Raw genomic sequence first — 20,633 nt, 5'->3', positions numbered from 1 at the left:
GTAGCTAGCATTTACTAATAGGCCTCTATGCTGTCCAGCCTCATTTCTCTTCCTCTTCCTCATGTCCTTATGACTCAGGTTTTATCATAACCCTCATCTCATAGTTAGGAAAATGATCCATTTTTTGCAAGTCTTAGGGCCAAGCGACCCAAGATTTGTGTTGGGAAACTTGACTTAAGCACTCGTGCTTGTCACCTAAGCCAGCCCTGCGCCCAGTCGGATCCCAGTGGAGACACCCAAGCTGACTTTCCCCATTTGGCCCTAGATTGCCTGTGTGGCCATGGACTGCGTCAAAGATGGGAACCAGGACCTATGTCAGCAAGAGTCTGTGAAGGCCTACCCTACTTTCCACTACTACCATTACGGGAAGTTTGTTGAGAAGTACGATGGTGACCGGACGGTGAGTAGGGGAGGCATCCTCCTAGAACCCTTTTTGCTGATGAGAAGGATGGAACAGGAAGCAGCCATGGGGGAGGGCAGCAAAGTGAGGTCACCTAGGAAGCTCAGTGGGTGGCTGTGACACTCCACACTGGCCAGACACAGGCCCTTGGCCTGTCCTAAGAGCCAGGATAGATTCTGGGGTACCCAGTTTTCTTGCCTGCCATCCGGGGCTAGCCTCAGAAGCCAAGTGGAGACCTCCCTGTTAGCCTGCCCACCTCTCTGAGCTGGGGCGTAGGGGGTGAGAAATGCAGGAGATAGTGCGCCCTTGGACTCTTAAGTCTCTTCTCTTCTTTCCTACAGGAATTGGGATTTACCAATTTTATTCGAACCCTCCGGGAGGGAGACCTCGAGAAACTAGGGAAAAGGAAAGAGGAGTTGTAGTTTCTGCCTCAGAGAAAGCTTTCTCATTACACTGTGAATGTTACCTGTTTTGTTGTTCTTTCTGAATTTCCACATGTTCTGAAGACAAAGTTTTTTATAGCCGCTTCTGGCCTTTTGTACAATTTTGAAATAAAATCTAACCATTTATTTTGTGGAGTGGTTTATTTTCTTGGAGCCTATACTGAGGCTCCAAGCAGATGGAGATTTATGTCTCTAGCATTTCACGTCTTTTGGGAGGTGGAAAGCCACACTTCAGTGCCATGTCTGCACCAGGGGACCTGGAGTGCTAGCCTCTGTCAACCATTTGAAAGCAGAATAGAGGAAATGGACCACACAGTGCCCTGCTGGGGAAAGGCTAGATACTAATGGGGACATTAAGGTGGCATTAAGGTCTCAGGGCACTGAAGCAGCCAGTACCTAGGCATTAGCTTCCAGATCATTTCAGTTTGGTTGTGCTGAGTTTTCCTGTAGCTCTTTACATATATCTCTTTCTCCAACTATTTTTGTTTCCTATCTCCGTTCCTTCCCTCCTCCCCCTCTAAAGGCAATCAAGTGGCCATTCAGGGCCAAGTGCAGTGGTCCATCCTGAGCCAGCAACCTCAACCCCCAGCCCACACTTGCCATGGTTGGACAACCTGCTCTGCCTCCTGCCTGCGGACATCTCTTTCCTGACCCCTGTCCCACTACTCCCATAGTCTGTACCTGTCTGTGACCCCCCCAGGCCTCTGTCAGGCAGGACAGCCAGAGCCCTTACACCCTTGTCCACATGGTGGCGTGTCTCCATGGGCAGTGGAATAGCCTCTGTATAGCCAGTCTGAGAGAGTCTTAACTAGTGGTCTGTATTAGTTACTCTTCTCTCATTGCTGGGACAAATACCTGACACTCAAAATGAGGGAAAGAACAGTTTATTTAGCTCACAGTTCCTGGAGGTTTCAAGATACTGGAGGAAAGGCTGGGATGCTGCCATGTTCAGGATGACTCTCTCCACATCTCTGAGAAAGCACAGGCTAGCCAGTGTAATGGTTCCCTCATCTCTGGCCCCACCTCTCGGACCCCGCCCTGGGCCTCTGGCCCCGCCCCTAGAGCCCCTCTCTCCTCCAACCGCGACTGCCCCATAACTTTTCATGAGGCTTTTGGGGGACCACTAGACACAAACCATACCATGGTCCTAGGTTTGGATTCAAAGGGGCAGCTCCATGCTGCAGCACCTGGTGACCTGGCGGGGGTAACCTGCAAAGCCCTGCTCTTCTGGACCCAGCCTCCACCGTTTTGCTGCAGGATCTGCTGAAAGGAGGACAGAGCTGCACAGAGCCTCAGGGTTTCTCAGGGCTCTTTTGGCTGTGAGGCCACAGGCTCAGCTCCACCGAGTGAAATCAAGGCTATGCGAGCCCTTGTGCTGCACAGTTCTCCAGCTTCCCAGCTTATCCCCTGCCATGTCAGCCTGTTTTCCTTTTCCCCAAAGCACTGGCACCTGTGCTTCCCAAGAAGGGATGGGTTTGAAAGAAATAAGCAGCCACTTAAACATGAAAATACACTTACTGGGGACTGTGTGCTCTCATACAAGGGCACATTTAATCCTGACTCAGTGCTGTGTGCCCATTTCTGCAAGCCCTTCCTGAGAGCATGTATGAATATGCTCATGTGTGTCCCTTGTGGTTATTTAGAGTATTTGTGAAAGGAACTTATTTGCTTGGGTCTTTTTAAAAATCACACCCAACTGGCCACTTCCTGGCTGAGAAGCCCTAGTGCTGACCGTCAAGGTGCAGGGCTTCCTTTCTGTCCATTCTGTGGTGTCAAAGTTCAGATTTTCCTGGCCCAGCTTCTATGTAAGGACCCAGATGCCCCATGACATGGCAAACTTCCCACCACCCTGTATTTGCAGGACTTCCTCATTGCCAGGCCTTTGCCTTGAGTCTGCGCATGACGGGAGCAAGTGCACCCTGCTCTGAGAGCTGCTCTGCAGACAGAGCCCCTTCTCCTCCACACGTTCACCCAGAACTTCATGCACATCGAGTCATACATTTACATTTTCACCAGCCATTCACTGTGAGTTTCTCTGTGTCCTCATTAACAATTGGTATTGTCACTTTTTAAAAATTTTAGTTCTATTGATAGGTAGTAATATCACATTATGGACTTCACTTAAATCTCCCCAGTGATGTTGAATTTTCTTGTGTGTGCTCATTTGCATAGTCTCTCCAGTGAAATGTCACTTCCTATCTTCTGCCCATTTTCTTACTGGATTGTTTGGGATTTTACTCTTGCATTTTATGTGCTTTATATATTATGGATACAAGTCCATTGTCATATGGTCATTTGCAAGTACTGTCTCTCATTCTCACCTTTTTACCTTTCACTAGGTCTTGTGAAGCAAAATATTTAAACTTTAATATTTAGATCCAAGTTACCTTTTTTTTTTTTCATGGATCATGCTTTTGCTGCCATGTCTGAACCTATTACCAAGGCTTATGGGTCAAAGATTTCCTCCTTTTTTCAAAAGCTTTAAATTTAACTCTATAATGCATTTTGAGTTAATTCTTATATAAGGTCAAGGTTAGGTTCCAGCACCACTTGTTAAAAAGACTACCTATTTTGCACCTTTGTCAAAAAGTAGTTAGTTGTACTTATATAGGCCCGTATCTGAATTTCCTAATCTGTTCCATTGATCTATATGTCTATTCTACCATGAATACTACACAATCTTAATTATTCATTATATAAAATAAGTCTTTCAACTAGGTGGGCCAATTTCTCCCATGAGTTCTATTTTTCAAAATTGTTTTAGTAATTCTAGTTCTTTTGGATTTCTATCTAAATTTTGCAATAATCTTGACTATCAAAAAAATTCTCAGATTTTTCAGAATAAAAATTTTCAAATAATTCTGAATAGACATGTGTATGTTATATGTTATATAGACATGCAAATGCATACAGGCAGAAAAAGAGGCAAAAGATAAACAAATGGTGAGTCTGGGCAAAGGATATGTGCAACTTTTATAAGTTTGAAATTACACTAAAACAAAAGGTGCTCCCCTCTTTCCTAAAATAATTACACATGGAAAACAAGAGTATGCCATACATAAATAATTTAGGAGAGGATGACAGCCCTGCATCCTGAATGGCCAGCACCCAGGACTCCCTTTTCCCAGAGAAGAACACCAAATTGTCTGAGAGTCCGGCCTCGAACTTGGCAGAGGGTGTGATCTCAAGAAAATCATAGGCCCAGCTCAGTATATCACAAGTGGGAGTGAGGTGCCCAGGTAGGGCAAGACCCGGTACTAAATACATTTAAAAAATAAACAAATAGAAAAAAAAAAAAAAAAAAGAGAGTGCCTGAGCTGCTGCAACTGGGTCTGGACCTGAGAAGTACACACCCCGATGCAGGCCCCACGTCTATTCCTGGTTCCTTTTGGTTCTAAGTCCAAGATGGCCAGTTTCAAGGATCAGCTGATTGTGAATCTCATTAAGGAGAAACAGATAACCCAAAATAAGATCACAGTTGTTGGGCTTGGTGCTGTTGGCATGGCCTATACCATATCAGTATCTTAATGAAGCACTTGGCAGATGAACTTGCTCCTGTTGACATCATGGAAGACAAACTGAAAGCAGGGAAGATGGATCTCCAACGTGGCAGCATCTTCCTTAGAGTACCAAAAATTGTTCCTGGCAAAGATTGTAATGTAACCACAAACTCCAAGCTGGTTATTATTATTGCTGGAGCACATCAGCAAGAGGAAAAAGTGTCTTAATTTGATGTAGTGTAATGTGAACATCTTCAAATGATGTACAGTTGCAACTGCAAGTTGCTTGTGTCCAACCCAGTGGACATCTTGACCTGTGTAGCTTGGAAGATAAGCAGCTTTCCCAAGAATTGTGTTACCAAAATGGTTGCAGACTGGATTCAGCCCAATTTGGCTCTCTGATGGGGGAAAGGTCGGGTGTGCACCCACTGAGCTGCCATGGCTGGATCCTTGGGGAGCACAGATTCCAGCATCCCTGTGTGGAGTGGCATGAATGTTGCTGGTGTCACCCGGAAGAATCTGTGCCCCAAGTTAGGAACTGATAGGGATAAGGAGCATTGGAAAGGGTTCGCAAACAGGTGGTTAACAGTGCTTTCGAAGTGACCAAAGTAAAAGCCTATACAGCCAGGGCTATTAGGCCATCTGTGGCAGATTTGGCAGAAAGTATAAAGAATCTTAGAAGGGTGCATCCAATTTCTACCATGATTAAGAGGCTCTATGGAATCAAGGATGATATCTTCTTTAGTGTCCCTTGTGTCCTGGGACAAAGTGGGATCTCCGATGTGAAGGTGATTGTGATGCCTGAGGAAGAGGCATGTTTGAAGAAGAATGTGGATACCCTGTAGTTGATCTAGAAGGAGCTATAGTTTTAAAGTCTTCCAGTGTCACCATGTCGTTGTGTAGGCTACAGAAGGGTTTCATTGGGGTTGTGCCAGTTGTCCTTTTTATCTCACGTAGTTGAAGCAGTACTATTAGGATGTCCTCAGGAAAACATCAGTTTCTAAAACTTAGAAGTAGAAATGGTTCACAAAATCCCATAGCACTGTCCTAGTGCCAGATGGTGCTACACTCGTAGTCCTAGTTAGTATGAAGTAGCCTAGCAGTTGAGACACTTCAGCTAATGCCACAAAGGCTTCAGTCACCCTTCAAACAAATGTGTGTTACTCTTATACAGCTTTAGCCACCAAGCCTTGTCAGTCCTTTCCCCAGTTGGTCACAGCCTGGGATCCAGTGTACAAATCCAATATTGCATGTCTTGTGTATAACTGTTCTAAAGGATTTTATTTTGTGATATATATAATTAATATAATATTACGTTATATATAAGATTACATTGCCATATAATGTAAAAAGAAATGATCTACCTGTGAACAGTGCAACCCAGTGTCACATCAACTACAATACAAAATACCTTGAACAGTGGCTATTATCAGTGTTATTAATATAGTACGGTAAATAATTAAAAACATGTCCTTTTCTCTGAATAATAGGCAGAGAATAAACATATTGTTCTTCCTTGTCACCTCCCACCCTTGCTCATTTTCAAAATTTCACTTATCCAAAGTCAGCTGCAGTCTGAAAACATTAAATGGAAAATTCCAGAAGTAAATAATTTCTAAGTTTAAATGCACACTCTTGAGTGAAGTGATAAAATCTCTTGCTTTCCAGTTCCATCCCACCCAGGACTGACTCACCTCTTTGTCCAGTGTGTCCATGCTGTATGTGCTACTCACCTGTTAATAATTTAGTAGCAGTCTTGATTATCAGAGCCACTGTTTCTGTATTGCATGCTTGTGTTCAATTAGCTTGTGTGACATAGCAGCCTACTGCTGTGTCACAGTGCTAACATTATTCACCTCCATCACAGACATTATGTCATTTCTCATCATTACAGAAGGACAAACATAGTACAGCAACATTTTCAGTTAGAGAGACCACATTTACATAACTTTTGTATATTTACAAATATTTATAATTATTTTACTATCGATGTTCATCTCTTACTATGCTTAATTTATAAATTAAACTTTATCAGACATACATATGTATAGAATTATATGATATAGCTTTGGCATCCCCTGGGAGTTTTAGTTATGTATAGCCCATGGGTAAGTAACTATGCAAATCTTCCATTCCTGATAAAATGTGGGTCCCTGAACACACGTAACCAGGTCAAACCTGACCTGCACAGGGGAGAGAGGACCATAAGCCCTTCATTCCAGATCATATATCTTAGTTAATTTCACATAAGACTGTACCCTCACTGTCAACAAAATCCATCAAAACCTTGTCACGCTGCTTGCCAATCCTTGATAGCTCATTTTCATGCAATATTTTTCTTCACTGATTTTCAAGGTAATACATGTATTATAAGAAACCTTGAAAAGTACAGAAAAGCATGCTGAAGAAAATTTAAATCACTAACTCTGATCTTCATCAATAACTATTCAATATTTCTTCACACAAAATGAAAGCTTATGGATTTATAGCCTCTTAAAAATTTATAGACTATTGAGTATATTCTTACATCATGAGATAGTCTGTCTCAACAAAATTAGCAGAATTTCTTAGCCTAGGTGCTACTGACATTTTGCATCAGATAATTCTTTGTTGTGGGGGGCTTTGCTGCACATTATAGGATGTTTGGCAATATTGCTGTGGATGCCAGTAGCTCTTGCCCCTTGGAGGCAGAGTGTGACAATCAAAACTGTCTCCAGATTTTGTCACAACACCCTCAACTGAGAATCATTACTGTAGAATACTCCAGCCTATATAAATCCTATCACTTAATTACAAATCCATACTACTGGATATGTTATTTATAGTTCTTCTCTAGTACAAATTAATACTAATGCAGACATATCTGATTATGTTATTATACATATTTTCAGAGGTGATTTTTCCGGGTCAAAGAATATGCTTATTTTTAAGCATATTCTATGATAGTTTTAATTTCCCTTCCAATATTTACCTTGTTCTAAGAATTTGTGAATTATAGACTCTTAGTAATTCTGAGGATTATAATTTTTAAAGATTTTAGCACTGGGGAGTAGTGGTAAAAGCTCATGGCTTTACACTGTGCTATATATTTCCTAGTCCAGGGATGGCAAACCTTTTAGGGGCCAAGTACCCAAATTACAATCCAAAGCCCACTTATTTATCACAAAGCACCAGTACTCCCTCTGTGTGTGCTGTTGTCCAGGCTTCAGCTGCTGGGGTAACTTGGCTTGCCTGCCAACAGAGAGGGCACTATGTACCCACTGTGGCATACATGCCATATGTTCACCACCACTGCCCTAGTCCTTTTTTTTTTAATCTTGAGACAGGGTTTCATTAAGTCACTAATCTGCCCAGACTGGGCTCAAACTTGGGATACTTCTGGCTCAGCTTCAGCCTTCCAGAGTGCTGGGATTACAGACATGCACCATCACCCCTAGTTCTAAATTTTATTTTTGGTAGAATTGTAAGACAATTCCTGTTACATTTCATCTTGAAAACTCATCTATTTTTGTTTTATCCGGCAGGATGTTTTAGATGCTGTTTCTTTCTCTGCCAAATTTTCCAACTGTAACTTAATGTCACTTAGAAATTGGATAAGAATTGAAACATCATAAAAAGTAGAGTTTAACCTAGAATCCTGTAGCAGGTCATTAAAAATTCTCCATCAGGGCCGGGGAGATAGCTCAGTAGAATAAGTGCTTGCCTACCAAGTGCAGCATCCTGAGTTCAATCCCCGGTACCAAAAAAAAAAAAAAAAAAATTCTCCATCAACCCACTAGTTCAGTCATTAACCAAGTCCCCAGCCCATCTAATTATCCCAGCATCTAACTCATCTCACAGCTTCTCCACCAGGGCCACAATGAAAGACAGCATCAAATGTTTTGTTGAGGGCTGGATGCACCACTTTCCTCCAGTGAACCAACCTAGTCCCCTGCGAGAGTAAGTCTTAACCAATACAGTCTTTAATCCCACCGCATTAAATTCTTACCCAGCCCCACGAGACTGAGAAGAGGTGAAGCGCAGCAGGTTGGTCCAGTGTCACCACGGTGGTGAGTGGCAAGGATCAGATGCCATGCCTGTCCTCTGACTTGATCCAGATCTTTTCCTCTGACCAGCAAGACTGAAGAGGTGAGGTGTCCTTCTTTCCAGGACAGCAGTCTCACGTTCAACCAACAGCAAATCGTAATCTACTCAAACCTGTGATGGCTGCGTTTGTACTAGACATCACATACTTCTCTCTTGTCTATTCCCTAAGAAGACAGTTTAACTATTTCTGTAGCAGTTATGTTGTGTTAGATATTGTAAGTAATCATAGAGATGATTTTACAGGATGGTACGCATGTAGATCATAAGCAAATTCTATGTCATGTTTATAAGGAGCTTCAGCAACTAAAAATTTTGGCAAGGCTGGGTCCTCTAACAAAGCCCTCAAAATACTGAGGTGGGCTGCCAAGATAGCTCAGTTGTCTAAAGCACCTGCTTAGGCAAGCTTACACAGGTGCAGGGGACCGCAGTTCAATTCCTGGTGCCACGTGCCACACTAGGCGCCCAAAAAACTACTGAGGGGTGAACAAATATATTTATGTTTTATGAAGCAACTAGAACAACTTTGGAAAATCCAGAGAATTTTTTTTCAAAATTATCCTCTAAAATGTTGGTAATTTTTTTATGATTAAGTAGTTAAATTATTTCTGATGTAGTTTAAATACTGCATTGTTTCTCTTGTGTGAGAAACCCAAAATATAAATAAGGAGCAAAACAGAGGATAGATATTAGGAAGTAAGAAGAACTTTTCAAATGGGAAAGGGAACAGAGATGGGGAGAAGGTGAGGAAGGGAGAAGGTATTTAAAGGAAAAAAGAATTGAAGGGGGAAATGACAGTACAGCTTTAATAATTGGGAAGGGAAAGAAGGTGTGGAGGGTGGGGAGGGACAGAGGGGCCCCAAAATAAAGATGCATTATGTATGCATACAAATTTCTTGAGATGAACGTGATCATTATGTACTGCAAACATATACTAGTAAAAAATTATAGCAGTACCTTTAACTCTCCTGCAAACTTTCTAAAAAACATTCAATAGGAAGCCATTTATTTTTTTTGTTTGTTTGTTTTTGGTTTTTTTGTTTGTTTTTTTGGCAGAACTAGGGATTGAACTCAGGCCCTTGCACTTGCCAGGGAAGTGCTTAGTCTACTGAGTTGTCTCCTTGGCCCCTAGGAAGCCATTTATGTACATCCATTCATATTATCAATATAATACAGGGTCCATGCATCTATATATGGACCTGGAGCTGAATACTCTGGCTTTAAGAATCAAAGTTAGCAAAACAAGTGACAGACTCCACTACTTGGACCACAGAAGGAGCAGCTCATGAAGAATATGATGTTTCAAATGCTGCCGAATCACTCACACACTGGGTGTTGGCCTATCACTGACGTTCAAAGTCTTCCCAGCAGATGTCTCCTCTAACAGGATGTGAAGGCCTCTGCAGGACTCAGCCTCCAATGCCTGTCATCTCCTGACTGCCTTCCAGTCATCCACTTTCTGCACAAATTGGTCTGGGTTTCAAAATTCTTTAACTCAAGAAACAAACTAACCTGAAAGCACAGAGGGGCTTATCTGAATGCAGGCAGGTATTTCATTTTCAAAAGTATCTGGCTTGTTGGAAAATAAAAGAGGTGCCTGAAGAAGGGAAATTACTGATAACAATGGCTCATAGGATGAATCTGCCTGAATCCAGCTTCGTCGGTTCAGGTGGGATGGGGAAGGGGAGTATTCAGCTACAGGAGGGAAGGCGAGTATTCAGCTACAGGGCAGAGCAGCCAGAATCTGGGCTATACCATTTTACACACACATTCAATCCATCTCCTTAATCTCAGATGTACCTGGGGCCTCCAGATTGCCAACTTGTCCAGAGTTCTGTAGTGTGAACCTGCTTCTGAACTTTTCCACAACAAGGCTGGGCTTCCAGTCTGGAGCAATGAACTGCTACCCAAGCCATTCTTACCCAAAAAGCAACATCTCCTTTACCAGGCATAGTGTTGTACTCCTGTAATCTCAGCACTTTGGGAGCTGAGGCAGAATGATTGAAAGTTGAAACCAAGCCCAGGTAGCCTTACAACTAAGCAATTTAGCAAGACTGCTTCAAAATAAAGAAAAATAAGAAGGAGAGATAGCTGAGTGCAAAGGCCCTGGGTTCAATCTCCAGTACTACAGAAAAAAGTTCTACCTCCTAGTCTTCACAGAGCTGCCAATCCTGAGCCCTAAAAGGATATAATTTTTAGGGAGCTTTAAGAAAAATCATACAAAATTAGAGCCAAAATCCAATATAAATTTAGAAAAAAAAAAGCTCACAAGTTAAGCAAATAATATACCACAAAGAACCCAAAATCCTGAAACATAACAGTAGTTTTGTTTGGATTCATTTTTCTTTGGAGCTGCAAGGGTCTGTCCTTTTCCTGACTGGGAACAAGTACCCCCATATTAGCCTCCAGCCCTAGCCTGCTTTTTCGTATTCCACAGCAGTTGTCCCAAGGGCAGTATGTCTGTTTATGTTCGTTTATTGCCTTCAACTCTGGCCTTCAAGGGCAAAGACATTTTCTTTCTTTCTTTTTTTTTTTTTTTTGGTGGAACCAAGGATTGAACTCAGGCCCTTGCACGTGCCAGGGAAGCATTTATTCCACTGAGCTATCTCCCCTGACCAGATCATATTTTGCCCCCTGAACCCAGAATGTGATAAGCACCTTCCTCCCTTGGTTCCCATGGAATCTGTTTCAGGAGTCGCTCTCTTCTCATACAAGGTGAATACTGTAATCCACAGATGCTCAAATCCCTTCTATAAATGGCTTACTAATTGCTTATAACTAGCATATATTTTAAGTCATCTCTAAGCTTACTTACAATACTGCATGCCATGTAAATGGTATATAGTTGTCATAATATATTATTTAGGGAATAATACCAAGAAAGTCTATACATGTTGACTACAGACATGATTTTTAAAAGATATTTTTGATTTTTGTTGGTTGAATCCTTGGATGTGGGCCCCAAGGTTACAGAGCTAACTACTCAATGAGTGTTGAGTGAACATTGGTAATTTTCATCCAGCATTTCATAATTTATAAAATACATGTAGTGAATGACCTAGTTTTTTGTTTCATTTTCAAAAAGTAATATGCAGGGATATGTCTCAGTAGTAGAATGCTTGCCAGGCCTTGGGTTGGATCACCAGCATGCGCACGCACGCACACACACACACACACACACACACACACACAGTAATGTGCCTGCGGGGAGGAAATAGATCAAAATATTTAAAGTGACTGTGGGTGAGTTACATTTTCTTCATACCAATTTCCTAGATAGTCTGATTTCTCTTCAGTGATCAATTGTTTACTTAAAGTGGGTGAAATCCTCATGAGAAATGTAAAGTAAAAAAGCTAGATATTAGATATATATACTATGACCCTGATTTGTTCAACATTTAAACTGAAAAACCATGTGAAGACAATACAACTAATTTGATAGCGTTGACTTCTAGAAGTTGGAATAAAGGTGGTTTCCATTCCTCCCACTTGCTTGTTTTTGCAGATCTTATAATGGGCATGAATTATTTTGATGATGCATAAAAATAAAAATACCAAATGTTACTGTGAAAAAGTGTGGGGTTGAGAAAAATGAGGTCGTTAAGCTAGAAATGTGGCTAGCTAGCCATGGGATGGCATTTAAAGGGGAAACAAGAAGTCAAAAGGATACCAGGAAGGAAGGGACAATGAGGTGGGAATAGGGGCCCTGATAAGATTAAGATAGTAATAGGAAAAGAAGGGATCAACAACAGGAGGGATGGATGCAATAATAGAGTAGAAGTAGAGCAGAATAAATATTGTGGGCCTTTCTGCATTTTGATTGAAATATGTGCCCACCTTGAGAACTTCCTAAATCAGTTCTAGGCTAAGAAACTAATGAGAATACTGTATAGAAGAAGGAGACAAAATTGAATAGGAGACAAAGGAATATTAGATTGAAAACTTTTAAAATAAGAAGTGAAGAAAAATTATATTCTGAAGTTTCTCTAAATGCCTTCTTAACTCCAGTTTTTCAAGTGAGGCATCTGATCAGGATATTCATGCCTTGACTTAATTGTGCATTAAGTCCATGTGGTGATGATTGGCCTTAACTATAAACAACAGGGCACATTCTTGTGGTCTCCGAGGACTACCTGGTAATGGAATAATAATGATAATTAGGATGTGGTGAATCCACCTTCTCACTATGAAATAGAATGCCAAATAGCAGTAGTTAGTATTCATTGAAAGCAGCATGTGAATAATCAGATAAAGGAAAACTACTTAGTGGAGGCAAAAGATGCTTAGTGAAAAGTTCTTTAACATTTATTTTTGTAGCACAATAAAATAAAATGTGAGTTAGTTTTAAAATTCATAGCTTATCTAGAGGAACTCTGTGGGACTTACTGCCTACATATAAAATTAATTTAAAAAGAGAACTAGAGACTGTATTATAAAATAGAGGGAATTCAAAGTCCCTTTTTACTAGAATATACATTGATATGTGAAAATGCTTTTAATTAGAGATAATTAAAATAATAGCTATATTTAAAATAATTGCATATTAAAAGATGCCTACAAAATGATGGGAACTTGGCTATAAAATTTTAACATGAACAATATCAAGGGATAATAATACCTTGTCTTACATGAATATGTTTTTCACTAATCTATCTTTTCACCTCACTTGCCCTTCTTTTGCCTAGAAGGGGAAAAAATCCTCACTAATTTACAGACCCTAATTTGGGAGGCTTGGGAGAAATTTATCGACGTCATATCTTTGGGACAAAGTTATAAACTCCCATTGAAATAAAAGTAATAGATCTCATGAAATATATAGAAAGACGTATCTATATATTTCTCATGAAATATATAGATACCTATAGATAGCTGCATATTTAATATATGATATATCTGACTGTTCCTCACATTAACTGAAAATTTAAAGGAAATAAAATTAAAAAATCCAAACTCAAAAAAGATGTTTAACTTGAGCATAATCTAAGTAGTAATAAAATGAAATGCAAGTTAAAACAATAAGGAATCCTTTGCCCCAGTCAAATTAGCAAAGTATTTTTTAAAGAACATATCCATGGGGGCCGGGGAGATAGCTCAGTGGAGTAAGCACTTGCCTGGCAAGTGAAAGGACCTGAGTTCAATCCCTGGTTCCGCAAAAAAAAAAAAAAATAGAAATAAAATAAAGAACATATCCAAAGCATCATTATCAATCATCACCAAGAACATTTTAAAGTGATCCAGACATTTTGGAAAGTAATTCGTTAAGATATATTGGGAGGCATGAAAAGATTGTAGCTCAATTTGGCAATTTCAGTTGTAGGAACATATCCTAAGGAAATAATCCCAGACATGGAAAGCAAAAAATATTCATCCATGTATTTTTTAATTTAATTTATTTTTTATTTATTTGGCACAGGGTCTCACTACGCACCTTGGACTCATAGTGATCCTCCTGTTTTCAGCCTCCCAGCACTGGGATTACAAGTGCTCACTACCATGTCTGGTCTCGTTGGCCAGCTCAGAGCTCTCAGGGACAGGCCTGGCATGGCATGTGGTGCTGGGGAATGAACCCTGGTCCCTGTGCTTGCCTAAGCAGGCGCTTAGGCCACTGAGCTATCTTGCCAGCCCTCATCCATGTATTATTAAGAATAACAAAAAGAAAAGAAAAAAAGGAGGGGGGAGCCTGAAAGTTATCCAAACATCTAATAAAAGAATATGTAAATTGAAATGTTTATTTTGTAATTCTGCAGTTGGTAAAAATGATAGTTGTGAAAACTAGGGAGAAACAAGGGAGAGATATTATGGTGGGTTCAATTGTAACAGCAGAATGTAAGTTTGAATATACCAGATGGGGACTGGTGAGATAGCTCAGAAGTCTAAAGTGCCGCTTAGGCAAGCTTAGGCAAAGTGAAGGGACTGTGGTTGGATCCCAGGCACCACATGCTGTGCCAGCCCTGCCCCAAGGGCAGGCTGAGCCGGCCGAGAGAGAGAGAGAGAGAGAGAGAGAGAGAGAGAGAGAGAGAGAGAGAGAGAGAATATACCATATGATTGCAATTCTTCAAAGCCATGCCTTAAAAAAAAAAGTACCAGAAGAAAATATCTACTACACTGTGACAATGATGAGAGCTTAGGAACTTTTGTTCCTTTTCTCTACTTTCTATATTTTTGTGCAGGTATTTGTCCCAGCAGGAGTAAGTAGCTGAGACAGTAGCATATATCCTTGAGCTACATAGTGAAACCCTATCTCAAAACAACAACAAAAATTTAGCTTTCAAGATAACAATATGCATTATGCTAACCACTGTTACTCTCCTTAAAAAATTGCTTTTTAATAAAGATTTTGGGAAAAATTATGTACACATCTAGTGAAAATGTTTATGATAAAGTATGATGCAAAATATTTGAATACTATGGCCAAGCAATGGCCGTGACTCATCCACATGGCTGCACTGATGAAGGTTCTACAATCTGAGGTACAGGATCTCAGGACAAATCCTGACGGCATTTCACTGACCTTCTCAGACCAAAAAGCTACAACTCTTGTTGCATAGGTCCTGCTTTACCTTGGTCTTAACCATCCAGTAGAAAAGTATGAAGTCGAAATATAAGAAATAAAGCCATGCTGTTGGGTTGAGCTGTGGGGGACTCAGGTCAATAATTTCTGACATTGCCAGTTAAATATAAGACCCAATGCTATTATGGGCTACTGGACTCTTTTAGAATATTTTGCTGAGTTTACACACCTATAATATTCAATAACGGAACTTAGAAAAAATGGGGTATACCGATGAATGTCCATTTTGTATCTGTGTATTCAAAGAGGTTGGGATAGATATATAGTTGCATTCTCTTAATGAATAGAATGATTTGTTCTAATGGTGTTTGTAAATGGGATCACAAGTCCACATCTTGTACAGCAATTAACCACTAAGAAGAATATATGCAGTGTATTATTTGTTGAAACTGTCCTTCCGATATGATTTGAAACTGTCTCATTGCTATCTGTTTGTCAATAAAACTTTGGAAAAAAAATAAAAAAAATAAAAAATAAAAAAATTAAATAAAAAAAATGGTTAGGACAGATATACAGCTACATTCTCTTAATTCAATGAAGAGAGGGATTTGTTCTAATACTGTTTGTATATAGGATAGCATGTCTACATCTTGTACAACAAAAAAAAATATTTGAATACTAAATGTCTTGTCTGATTCTGATTTTTGTTTTAAAACATTTTTTATTAAAAATAAAGCTTGGCCTTCTTTGACTCATAACACAAAAAAGCACTAGCATCAAAAGAAAAACTAGGGGCTGGGGAGATAGCTTGGCAGTCTAAATGCCTGCCTGGCAAGCACAAGGACCTAGGTTTGATCCCTGGTACCACATGACATGCCAGCCCCACAACCCCAGGCATGCCATGCTGGCCACAAGAACCAGGCATGGTGGCACATGCCTGTAATCCCAGCACTGAGGAAGCTAAGACAGGTGGATCACTATGAGTCTGAGGCCAGCCTGGGCTACATAGTATGTTTGCCAACTTGAACTACATGGTGAGACCCTGCCTAAAAAAAGAAAAAAAAAAAAAAAACCCAAAACACTGCTTCAACAGTGAGATCCTATACCAAATAAAAGATTATTTAAAAGTTAAAAGAAAAACTAAATAAATTGAACTACATCAAAATTAAAACTTACATATAATTTCAGCTACTCGGCAAGTTTAGGCAGGAGGATCTTAAGTGCAAGGACAGCCTGGGAAATTTAGCAAGCCTCTACTTCAAACTTTGAAAAAGAGGGCTGAGGATTTAACCCAGTGATAGAGTGCCCTTGCATTAGGTCTTTAGAGCCACGAAAAATAGGGCTGGAGTGTAACTCAGTGATAGAGGTCTTGCTTACCATGCAGAAGGCCCTGGGTTCAATACTTAACTGCAAAACAAACAAACAAACAAACAAACAAACAAACAAACAAAAAAACTCCACTAAAAATGCAAAATAGGGCCAGGGACATGGCTCAGTAAAATAAGTGCTTGCCTGACAAGCGCAGGGTCCTGAGTTCAATCCCTGATACTGTGAAAAAAATAAATTAAATAAATAAATAAAACATTTTGTGCTTCAAAGGACACCATCAAAATGAAAAAGACAGCCGACACAACAAGAGAAAATGTTTGCAAATCAAATATCTGATAGGGATTTCTATGCAGAGTATATATATATTTTAAAGACTCTTACAACTTAACAATAAGAAGTTCAATTTCAAAAATGGATCAACTATTTAAATAAACATCTCTTCAAAGAAGATATACAAATGTCTAGTAAGCCTGTGAAAAGACACTCAGGATCAATGGTTATTAGGGAAACATACCGCAGAACCCCAGTGAGATAGCACTTCAAGCCACTACGGTGGCTAAAGCAAAAAGACACAGAGTTCGTTGTGTTGAGGAAGCCATGGAGAAGTTAGAACTCACACACTGCTAGTGGGAATGTAAAAATGATGCAACTGCTTTGGGAAACAGTTCAGAAATTCCTCAAACAGTTAAACATAGAGTTACCATATGAGCCAACAACTGCATCCATGGAGGAATGAACACAGACACCCACACAGATACTTACACATGAATGTTCATAGCAGCCTGATGCAAAAGAGCCAAAAAATGAAAACAACCCATGGCCATTAGCAGATGAATGGCTGACAAAGTGCGCCATATGTGTATACAGTGGGAAAATATCTAACGGGGTGAGACCTGACACATGCTACAGCACAGATGAACTTTGAGAACATGCCAAGTTTAAGCAGCTGATCACAAAAGACCACATATTATATGATTCTGCTTGTATAAGATGTCTAAAATAGGCCAGTTTCTAGGGACAAAAAATTAGCTTAATGGTTTCCGAGAGCCGGAAGGTAGGAGAGTGAGGAATGCTTACAGGGCTTCCTTTTGGAATCACAAAAATATTCTAAAATTGCTTGACTTTGTTGTGACTTATTTGGGGCCAGAAGTGGGACTGGGGGCTGAACCCAGGGTCCCTGGCAGGCAGTGTTTTCTATGTGCTAAGCATGTGCTATATCACTGAGCCACAGCTACAGTCTGACAGTCTAAAATTAGATTGCAGCGATGGTTGTAAAACTCTGTAAGATATTAAAAGTCATTGAAATCATGTTTTTTTAAAAATAGTCAAATTCTATAACATGTGACTTATATTTCAGTAAAACAGTTTTTAGAACAAGAATGACACCTCTGTTTGACCCAGTGTGTAAAAGATAAAAGGCTTGAAGGAAAAACAGCAATAAATCAATAATGACTATACCCCAATACAGGAAATGACAGATAATTTTCATCTTCTCTTATTTTTTATGTTCATAAAATCATTGTTGTCTAGCTGAGTGTGGTGGTACACACCTGTAATCCCAGCACTTGGTAGGCTGAGGCAGAAGGATCACTCCAAATTCAAGGCCAGCCTGGGCTATGTAAGTGAGCTCAAGGCCAGCCTGCTCTACACCGTGAGACCCTGTCTCAACTAAAACAAACAAAGGTCATTGTCTAGTAAATATCAATAATTACTCTTATGTATTATCAGAGAGCTGGCACCAGGGATGTGAAGCTGCTAGGAATGTAAGCTCTGGAATAGCCTGGTCTGGCAGCAGAGAGATCCAAGAACACACAGATCTGGGCCATAATCCTTGCTCCAGGCCGCTATGAGCTATTAATCGTGCCTCCTTGAGCGAGTCATCTGATCTCTCAGGCCTTTGTTTCTTCTTCCACACAAAGAACATCATGATGATTTCCTCCTGCTGAGTTGTTTCAAACATCAATTTGGGTTTGGGTGAGTGCGGAGCACATGCATGAATGCCAGGGGACAAACTTGGCGAGCGTTAGCTGGAGGAGTCGTATCAGTCATGGTGCTAGTACCAATGGTATTAATAAGAAGATAGCCAGGATGCAAAAAAATCGTTGGCATGGTCTGGCACTGCAGACCATCCTGGTCACAAAATCTTATCTCTTCAGGTTGGGCCCTTGTTGTACAGGAAGAGGGAAAGGGGTGTACCTCCCTGCTCAGAGGAGTTTGCAGAAAGTGTGAAAAGAAGCGCTCTCCTGTCCTCCTGGGCATTCTGAATTCCCAGTTCTGATTTTTCCCCTCTGAATTGTGTGGAGATCCAGTAGGTAGAGATTTTCTTTCTGTTTCACTGCTGTGTCTCATTCATTTGTTCCTTTTACTTTCTTTTCAAAATTCACACACAAATCATTGGGTTGAGACTGTCAATTTAAGGAACTTACCTTGGGTTCCAAAATTATATTGAAGACCAGGGAGACAGCCCAGGAGCATAGGCACCTGGCAAGCACAAGGTCCTCAGTTTGATCCCCAGTACAAAAAAAAATTTTTTTTTGATTTAAAATAACAAATTTTAATGGAATATGAGGTTTTTTCATCACTGTCAAATCTATCTCAGCAGGAATATCATATATTCTACAAATAATTTTGCTTTGATTTTATATAACTAGAAAAAATGAGGCTGAATTTTTGCCTTTTATTGTTAATATATATTTTCAGTACATAATAACTACCTTTGGCTGTGGGATGTTGGTGCATGTGCACACCACATCTTAATTCTTTTTCTTATTGCCCCCCCCACCACCATATATCCTTCTCTTAATCTCTTGGTCTCCTTGCCTTTTCCAAAAGGTATCTCTCAGGGCTGGGGAGATAGCGCAGTAGAATAAGCACTTGCCTGGCAAGCACAGGGTCCTGAGTTCAATCCCTGGTAGTGGAAAAAAAAAGCAATCTCTTATTATCTTTTATCTTGCCCTTTCATTTATCTATACTTTGGGTTTCTCATATAAGAGAAGCCATTCAGTGTTTGAGCTGTGTGTCTGATTTCACTTAAACTTCTGGTCTCAAGGTGCATCCCTTTTCTTACAAATGCATAAAATTTATCTTCATTTTGCCAGAGTAGCTCTTGCTTATCCATGAGTACATTTTCTTTCCTTTATTTTGCTCTTTATTTATGCTTTGATTTCTTCATATGAAAGAAACCATAGCTTTTGTGTCTAATTTGCTTCTCTTAGTGTTATGCTTTCAAGGTGTATCTAGTTTCCCACAAATAGTTCAAATCCATCCTACTTCACATCAGAGTACCACTCCATTGTGTACAAATGCCACATTTTTTTATCCATTCATCTGCTGATGGACACATAGGCTGCTTCTAAGGTGTAGCTGTCACGAGCTGTGCAGCTATATACATGGGCTTGCATGTGCCACTGGGATATGACGACTTTAACTCTGTTAGGAAGATGCCTAATAGGCCAAATGGAATTTCTAGTTTTAATTTTCTGAGAAATCTCCATTCTGATTTCTGTAGTGGGTGTACTAGCTTGCATTCCCACCAACAGTATAGGATAGTTTCTTTTTCTCTGCAGCCTCACAAACACTTGCAATATTTGCTTTTTTAAAAACCTACATTTATAATTGAAGTTGATCTGAAAATCAGAATTAGTTGTTTTAATGTTTGGCATTTTGTGTCTATCAGTAAGTAGTCACGTAGTATAGGGAAATTTCCTCACATGTCCACAGATTATGTATTGGATGTTCATGGCAGCATTGTTATCATAGCAAAAATGAATTTTAATCATGTAATAAAACAGATGGCAGCTGGGCACAGTGGTACATTCCCATAATCCCAGCACTCAGGAGACTGAGGCAGGAGGATCGTTGTGGGTTCAAGGCCAGCCTGGGCTACACATTGAGCTCAGGTATAGCCTGGACTGCATAGCGAAATCCTGTCTCAAAAAATCAAAACCAAATAAATAAAAGAAAAAATAGCAGTGGGATTTGAATGAATTAAAACAATACATACTGATAAGAAAATATTTCCAAAATTATCAAATGAAAAACCTGCAGAATGACTGTGAATTTTGCTTAGATTCACACATGTGTACTAAAAATATAAAGACTGACATGGGAATGACAAACATGGAATTCAAGGTACTGTAATTGATTTTGAGGGTGGACAAATGGAGGGGAGCACACGGAAGGCTGAGAAAAGAAGATTGCCATAAATTCGAAGCCAGACTGGGCTACACAGTGAGTTCAAGGCCAGCCTGAACTATATAGTGAAACCCTGTCTCGAGAGAGAAAGAGAGAGAGAGAGAGAGAGAGAGAGAGAGAGAGAGAGAAGAAGAAGAAGAAGAAGAAGAAGAAGAAGAAGAAGAAGAAGAAGA

General features: G+C 40.1%; 1 protein-coding gene across 1 annotated transcript in view; it reads left to right on the top strand.

Annotated features, from left to right (window-relative positions):
• Pdia5 (protein disulfide isomerase family A member 5) overlaps nucleotides 1–971 on the top strand; it is a 92,777-nt gene extending 91,806 nt beyond the window's left edge. Inside the window, exons 16-17 of the mRNA XM_004642184.1 lie at nucleotides 266–400; nucleotides 742–971. Coding sequence (XP_004642241.1) covers nucleotides 266–400; nucleotides 742–822 — 216 coding nt within the window. The 3' untranslated portion in view covers nucleotides 823–971. The remainder of the gene's footprint in view (nucleotides 1–265; nucleotides 401–741) is intronic.
• Nucleotides 972–20,633: the final 19,662 nt, after the last annotated feature.

Source organism: Octodon degus, unplaced genomic scaffold (assembly GCF_000260255.1).
Source record: "Octodon degus isolate 3935 unplaced genomic scaffold, OctDeg1.0 scaffold00147, whole genome shotgun sequence".
Taxonomy (NCBI): Eukaryota; Metazoa; Chordata; class Mammalia; order Rodentia; family Octodontidae; genus Octodon; species Octodon degus.
Note: the sequence above shows the minus strand (reverse complement) of the source record. Positions and strands in the feature narration are given on the sequence as shown.